This window comes from Uranotaenia lowii, unplaced genomic scaffold, assembly GCF_029784155.1.
Source record: "Uranotaenia lowii strain MFRU-FL unplaced genomic scaffold, ASM2978415v1 HiC_scaffold_1193, whole genome shotgun sequence".
Classification (NCBI taxonomy): domain Eukaryota; kingdom Metazoa; phylum Arthropoda; class Insecta; order Diptera; family Culicidae; genus Uranotaenia; species Uranotaenia lowii.
In genome coordinates this window covers 267-8360 of record NW_026597181.1, presented here as the reverse complement: position 1 = coordinate 8360, position 8094 = coordinate 267, and the positions used below count along the sequence as shown (strand labels likewise).

At 38.8% G+C, this 8094-nt stretch overlaps 1 protein-coding gene across 1 annotated transcript; it reads left to right on the top strand.

The window, feature by feature from the left end:
• Window positions 1-5890: 5890 nt before the first annotated feature.
• LOC129759190 (uncharacterized) lies at window positions 5891-7857 on the top strand (the record flags this gene model as incomplete). The annotated part of the gene is made up of 3 exons (XM_055756598.1): window positions 5891-6430; window positions 6488-6919; window positions 6976-7857. Coding segments are annotated over 3 exons (1764 nt in total), but the record flags the coding sequence as incomplete, so codon positions are not given.
• Between the last annotated feature and the right edge of the window lie 237 nt (window positions 7858-8094).

Genomic DNA, 8094 nt, shown 5'->3' with positions numbered 1-8094 from the left:
TATCTTTATTTACATTTCTTTTCTTCATTTTCAACTGAATGGTTGATTTAACAAATCCACTGTAGTGTTTAGAAATTAAAAAAACAATCGTGATTTTAGATGTAAATTTTTGATTCGGGAGTTAACATTAAAGGTTTATGTATTAAGAACACAAAAATTCAGAATTGAATAACATAGGCAAACTAATAAAAAATATTTCTTAAATTTTGAATAGCTTCATTTAAAAAAAATCGGAAAATTTATTTGTTTTTTAAGATACCTTAATCACCGTTCAATTGATTTTTGTAAATTTATTTTCGGCATATCGGTGAAAATGTATACTCTTGGAGAAAGAATATCAGAATTAAAAATTAATAAGATGTATAGCAAAGTTAGGAGAAAATTTACAGATGTGGAAAAGAGCAACAGAGCATTTTTTGCGAGGCAAACTTATTAACGTACTACCGGCACTACCTTAACCTTTACAATGAAATTTGGTTGGTCCGAAGCTTACAGGTGGTGAATTTTAAAATTGCAATAAAATATGAAGATGAATACGAATAGTTTTAAACATTTAATAAGGATTTTTTTTTCTTACCATTTTAAAAACTTATTTATATAATTTAATTGATAATTCATGGGAGCAGCATTTTGGTGCTAATGTTTGAATGATGGATTTGGTAGATTTTAGCGTCATGAACTCAAATCTTTTCTCAATTTTGGACTATCATATTTAGTTTTGGTGATATGGAGTTTTAAAATGTGGAGGTTTTAAGTGAACTCAATCATAGCTGATTAACTATCAAACCTACATTTTCATTTTCGTAAATACTTCGATAAACCTTATGGTTTTGTTTGTTCACCAACTAAGCAATTATGCGTCCTCTATTTCAAAAAAATGCAAACTGTGTAAAAACTTAAAAAGCCATTTAAACTGTATTGTCATCAATCTTTTCTCTATTTCGAAGAAATGCAAATCATTGGCCATCGACCTTTTTGGAAACTAAAGATGTTCTCTCTGTAACAGTAACTGCTCTGTAACGCTGTAACGGTATTCTCTTATGCATTTCAAACTTTACACTTGATGTATTTTTATCTTCAAAGACAGTTTTTTCAAGCTATCCTATCTAGCTAACTCGCTTTATTGTACTCTCTTATCTCAAACTTTCCCTCATCAAGCTATATGAAAAGCTTCTTTTTTTCTACAGTTACCAAGGCTGTCTTTCAACTCGCTTATTTTTCATCTATTACTAAGTCTGTCCTCTCAACTCGCTTATTTTTTTCACTAATTACTTAGGCTGTCCTCTCAACTCGCCTTCAGATTTCAAGCTGTCCTCTCAACTCACTTGTTTTCTCAATAATTACCAAGGCTGTTCTTTTTACTCGCCTTTCGATTTCAAGCTCTTAACTCTTTTGTTTTCTCACTGATTACTCAGGCTGTCCTCTCAACACGTCTTTTGATTTCAAGTTGTCCTTCCGACTCACTTGATTTCTCTCCAATAACTCATACTGTCTTCTAAACTCTCCTTTCGATTTCAAGCTGTCTTCTTGAATCATTTTGTTTCTGATCGATAACTCAGGATGTCCTCTCTACTCGTCTTTAAATTTTACCTTGTCATCTCAAATTGCATAGTTGTATTCAAAACGTTCAGGCTGTTCTCTCAACTCGCCTTCTAATTTCAAGCTTTCTATTCAACTCGGTTGAAATTGTGAACATGAACAAGCTGTCTATACAACTCGCTTGATTTTTCAATTTTATTTTTATTTAGGCATTATTACATAAGACGCTGATTTTTTTTTTAAAAAAAAAGCTTGTTTTTTTTCACATATGAAACTGATATTCATTTTTTTTTCACTTCAGTCCAAATAGCATCCACGGTTGCCAGATGACCCGATTTTATCCGGACTTGCCTGGATTTTTAATAAAAAAATTGACAAAAATCTGGCCCGGCCCGGTTGCCCGAATTTCATTAAAAATAGCCCAGATTTTGTTGGATTTATTCACTTTTTGTTCCAAAACAAACAACTAATCACCCATTATGTTATAAAAAATTAATGCGCCCAAAACGAGATTTTTGAGATTTTTTTATGAAAATGACCATGAAAGGTTTTTTGAAAGCCTAAAATTTAACAACATGATTTAACAAGATTTAACAACTGCTGATGAGATATGATAGACATTTTTATTCCAAGTTTTCTTCATTTATGTTGAATAATTCCTGGGTTTGAACAAATTTGCCAGGATAGTACCCGAAATTTTCGGTCAACAATTTTGAAATCGAAAGCCCGAGTTTTGCCAGGTTTTTAGATAAACTAGCCCGGATTTGTCCGACCCGAATACGTGCTGAGAAAATTCTGGAATTGATTTGATAGTTCTTGCTGTTTTTTAGTACACATAATTATGATTAATTTTTGAATTTTGAGGAAATAATCTTTTTTTCCTTATACGGATTCTTACATTTGTTCCACTAAATTCTGATCATCTATATATATAAAAATGAATTTCTGTCTGTCTGTCTGTCTGTTCCCTATAGACTCGGAAATTACTGAACCGATTTGCGTGAAACATGGCAGGTGGGGGTATTGGAGGCCGGGAAAGGTTCCTGTTATGGTTTGAGACCCCTCCCTCTAACAGGAAGGGGGGGAGGGCACTTTCAAACAAAAGACAATTTTTTGCATAACTCTAAAACCCATTATGCAAATGGTATCAATTTTGGCATGGGGTGGTATTTGGAAACGAGGAATATTTTTAAGAATATAAGGTACCCCTCCCTCCTCTCAGTGGGGTGATAGGGAGGGGGGAGGGGGGCTACCTTACAATTTTTCATATAACTCGAAAACTAATCAAGATATTGGAACCAAATTGGCACGGGAAGCTATTTGGATAGGAAAAATATTTCAATGATTATTTGAGACCCCTCCCTCTTTAAGTAGAAAGAGAGAGGGCCTTCTTTCATATTTTTTAAAAACTAAAAAACTAATGAAGCAAATGGAACCAAATTTGGCATGGGAGGGTATTTGGATACAAAAAAAAATTCTATGATTATTTGAGACCCCTCCCTCTTTCCAGTAGGGAGATATATATATATATATAATTATAATATATCTCCCTACTGGAAAGATTGTACTCTTTTATAATTGTTTACATAAATCAAAAACTAATTAAGCAAATCGAACCAAATTTGGCATGGGCGGGTATTTGGGAACATAACATGTTCTAATGATAGTTTGAGAACCCTTCCTTCTTCCAGCGGGGAGAAGGGATAGAGAGAGGGGAGTTTCATACAATTTTTACTGCATAACTCAAGAGCTATAACAGCAAATGGAACCAAATTTGGCATGGAACGGTATTTGGATACGAGAAATGTTTCTATTATAAATTGAAGCCCTACCTTTTTTCAGCGGAAAGATATAATAAAGGGGAAAGGGGGGCTTCCATAGAATTTTTTAGTAGAACTCGAGAATTAATCGAGCGATGAAACCAAATTTTGAATCAAAAGGTATATGAGTACGGAAAATACATTTTCTATGTGAAACAATTCATTACTTGCAGTAGGAGGATAGAATTGGAAATAAAGGAAGGGAAGAGGAAAGCTTACATTTAACTTTTTTATTGCAAAATCCGAGAAATGGACAAAACTTAACATGGAAAATTGTTTTGGTAGGATTCTATGATTATCTGACACACCATCCTCCTTTCAGTGAGAGTAGGTACATAGGAGGAGGGAGGTGGGCCCAATACAATTTTGTTAGGATAAGTTCTAAATTTGTGCTAACAAAGCCAACAAATGGAAAAAATGTGGCATGGAAAGGTACTTGGTTACGAGATATGTTTCTACGATTGTTATAGACCCTTACGCTTTACAGTGTAAAGAGGGGAAGAAAGGAGGAGGGTCCATATAAATTTTGTTGTAAAGCTTAAAAACTTATCAAGCAATGGAACTTAATTTTAAATAAGAGAATTTATGGGAACGAAAAAACATGGGTATGATTATTAAAGTTCACGACCTCCATTCAGCAGGGGGCGAAGGGAAGGACAGGGGAGGGGGTTATCTTATCAGTTTTTTAGCATAAATCCAGAACATATCAAGCAAAAACAACCATATTTTATAAGGTAGTTTGTTTGCGTACGATTAATTTGAGACCCTCCAGACAAATTTATAAAGCTAGATTGAGAATATTAGTTTAAGTTATCTTTGTGTTACAACACGAAACTCCAGCTGCAGCTCTCGTTTTATAGCAGTTGCTCATGAGTTATGTAATAATTTGTTTTAAAATAATGCCAATAAAACAATGAAAATTTGAATAATTTTTGAAAATATCATTGGATTTTGAAAGGTGTAGCAAGGCACACCGGGTCAGCTAGTAAAGAATAAAACGGGTGTAACACATTCGTTGTTAATTTTTTTAATATCTTGTTGGTAGCAGAGCTACAAATTATCAGTGTCAGACAGCCAATGTCAGCCAACTTTTATACTGCTTTGCAGGTCTATGTCATGCAATACTGATTTTTGGTCAGCGACATAAGCTTGCAATGTCATGACCAAGTTGAATGAACGACATCATGCTTGCTACGCCTTTTTTCTTCTTACGGCCAAAAGCTACATTTTTTCAACTGTTGCGCAATTTATAACGTAAAATCCTTCCCAAAACAGCCATAAAATGATATAGAAAGATGATCGTATGTGTGATGCGAGTGGAGTACAAAAATGTCATTCAGTATTGACATTGCTGCCTGACCGACATTGTAGTTTGGTCATTCAACTCGTAGATGACTTTGATATTCTTACGATAACATTGACTACTAGACGTTGGTCGGGTCGCACGAAATTGACTGAAATTTATCAGCCTTGGTTGGTAGTCTTGAGGTACTCAAATAGTATCAGTCAGTACAGTTTATTTCATAAAGCATCCATTCATAAGACACAAGAGCCAAATATTGGTGGAAATTATTCTTGGTTAATAGCTTATGTATGTCACTGGCTGCATGTCCATTGTCCAAGCACTTTTTTCTCGAAGCAAAATTATAAATTCGAACATAACTCAAAAACTGTCCTGCTGAGGTTGTTTTTCAATTTCGTTTAAGAATTTAGCAGCCGAAATACTGAAAACTTAAATTGACAGTTGAATGCGTTTTGAGATAAAATCCACTCAAATATATATTGTGAGCCTACTTGGTTGAATAATTCTACTACGAAGGCAATCGAAAGATATTTTTAAATTCACCCATTTAGTTTTTTTTTTTCATTAAAATACGTAAAAGTTAAATAGAATTCAATCAATCAACTTTTTGTGAACTAAAATTTATAGATTTAAAGGGATATCATTAATCATCTAAAAGTGAAACCATTTTCAATGCTTTTTTTTTATTTCCATCAGGTCACTGCCACTTAAATCAAAGCATACTCTTTGTGCATGCATTCATTCATTGGATTGGCGAGGATGATTTTTATCAATCAGTATCATCAGAAATTGGTGCACAACGGTTTTGCCCGGGGAGAAAAACTGCACCCGTATCTTTTGATGTTCGAAAGAATCGAAACTGATTTTCGCCGTCGCCGTCCCGGGTCATGGCTGTGAAATTAAATATCGCCCCGTTAATCTCATCAGTCAGTTAGTCGTTTCGAGAAATGGCAATGGCAGCGAGGGCCAATGTCAAGCGATGGCACTTTGCTTGATGGGTTGAAGTTGGAATTTCAACAGCGACACTTCTCGTGTAATGGATGTTTTTTTTGGTGTCTGATTGTGAACGTTTGTAATGTTCACAAATGGCGTTGTGTCTGATATTTATTTCGATTTCCCTTTGATTTTATCTCGATGGAACAAATTTTTTGCTGGAGGGCAACTTTTATCATTTTACTTTGTGTTCATAACAATTCAAAGGTTAATTTGTTTTTTTATCAACTTTCAGATGCGTCCGTTACCATTGTTAATTTGCGCACTTGCGCTCACCACCACGACTCAAGCAGTCGTCAACAGTGAAGCACAACGCCGTGAAGCACCGATAGCCGACTCGTACGGCCCACCTCCTTCATCTCCCGAGTTCAGCTCGGCCGAATTGCCAGCTCCAGTGTATGGAGCCCCGGCCGTAGCTCACTATCCACCACCTCCACCGGACATTCCACCACCTGTCCAGGCACCGATCATTCCGCACAAAGAGTACGGCGTTCCGGTGCAAAACTTCGGTCCTCCGAAGATCAACATCGAATACGGACCTCCTCAGCAGCACAAACCAATCTTTCACCAACCCCCAAAACCTATCTATGGTCCACCTCCACAACAACATCATCACTCCCATCCACCCCCACCACCACCTCCGAAGAAACAATCCTCCTTCCTGGAGTCCCTGTTTTCGACCTTTGGTTTCGGAGGTGAATCTGAGCATCACCACGCCCCTCCACAACATCACTATGGACCTCCACCCAAACCCGTCTACGGTCCACCGGCTCCGGTAAATCCGAAATGTCTAACCACGAACACTTTAGCTAACCAACTGTTACCATTCCAGAAACCAGTCTACGGCCCACCTTCCTTCCCACAGCAGGCTCCCCCAAAACCTATCTATGGTCCACCCAAACCCATCTACGCCCCAGCCCCTAAACCCGTCTACGGACCACCTAAACCTATTTTTGCAGCCCAACAGTCATCATCGTTTGGCCATCATGCCTCTGCTCACGTCCCACCAACTCCTCCAGAGATCAAGTGTGACGGCTGGAAACCAATCGCTGGCCCAGTTGGTCAGGCCAACCACGCCTCTCATTCTAGCGGTGAACTCCATGCTCCAGAATCATCCTACGGACCACCACCCAGTGGCGATTTCTTGTCCATCGCTGGAGCCGAAATTGGTCAGCAACTCCCTCGCCTGGAACATGGTCCGGCCTTCAACAGTGATCTTCACGGTGGTCAATCGCTGGAGCTGTCCAAGGGAAACAGCTTTGAGGTAAGTTTCATATGACCCTGAATTCAAGCCTTTGTTAAAACCAACTTCTTCAACAGATTCGTTCGAACCTCATCTCTGACTCTTACGGCGCTCCTCCGGTAGAATCCTTTGCACCAGGTGGCTATAAGCCATCGTTCGTTAAACCTCTACCCCCGCCTCCTCCAGCATCTCCACCATTGAAGATCCAGTTGCCACCATCTCCCATCTACGGAGTCCCACACGGATCATCTCATGGACCATCGCATCGCCCAGGATCATACCCAGGACTAGGAATCTCCCACGGAACCATCAGCGGCAACCTCAAGCCTTGGGCCGGGCACCTCGTCTTGCCTCCACGTCAACCGATCGCCTATCGACCCCCAGTCCCAGCAGGCCTCATCGAATCCATCGGCCAAACCGTTGAGCACCTGGACCAGTTCGGCAACAAACCCCATTACACCGGAGACGTTTATCTGCCACCTCCAACCAGTGACGTCGCCACAGCCCAACCATCCCTGGAACTGAACATTCTCCCCTCCGATCACCCTCCGAAACCATTCCTGACCCAGCATCAACTCTCGGAATCGGCAGCCCAAATTCAGCAGCCACGATACCAGGAACATCAAGAGGTGCTGCCTATTGCCAACGATTGTGGCCATGGACCGGAACTATCGCACAGTAGCGAGGGTCATCAGCAGTCTTCGTACTTCAGCAGCTCGGCTTCCGGTACCGGTTCGTACTCCAGCGATGTGTCCAATAGCATCGATACCAGCTACGGGCCTCCGCCACCGTCGTCGATCGGGGAGTATCGAACAGGTAAGGGGTCCTTGACAATCAATCATTGTGATGGGTGGTTTACACTCCCTTAAATTTTATTACCTTCCGTCTGTTTTTAATGGTTCGGATTTTAACTATTTATGTAAATGCAGACCCCGTTCGAACGGTTTTTTCTATCAGTTTTTTATTTTTATTTTTTTCCGTGTTCATGAGCTGTCAGACTTCTTTAATTTAAAGGCTACCAGAAGGAATTGTGATCGTAGCCAGCATTTTTTTCTTTATTTTGCCTAAATTATTAAATTAATCGAATGTTGCCAAAATCGAACGGGGTCTGTATTCTAATTTCAGTTGCAATGCCACATTCAAAATAATGTTTTTCCATTGGAAATTTTCAAATTATTTTCTGCTTATGTACATTT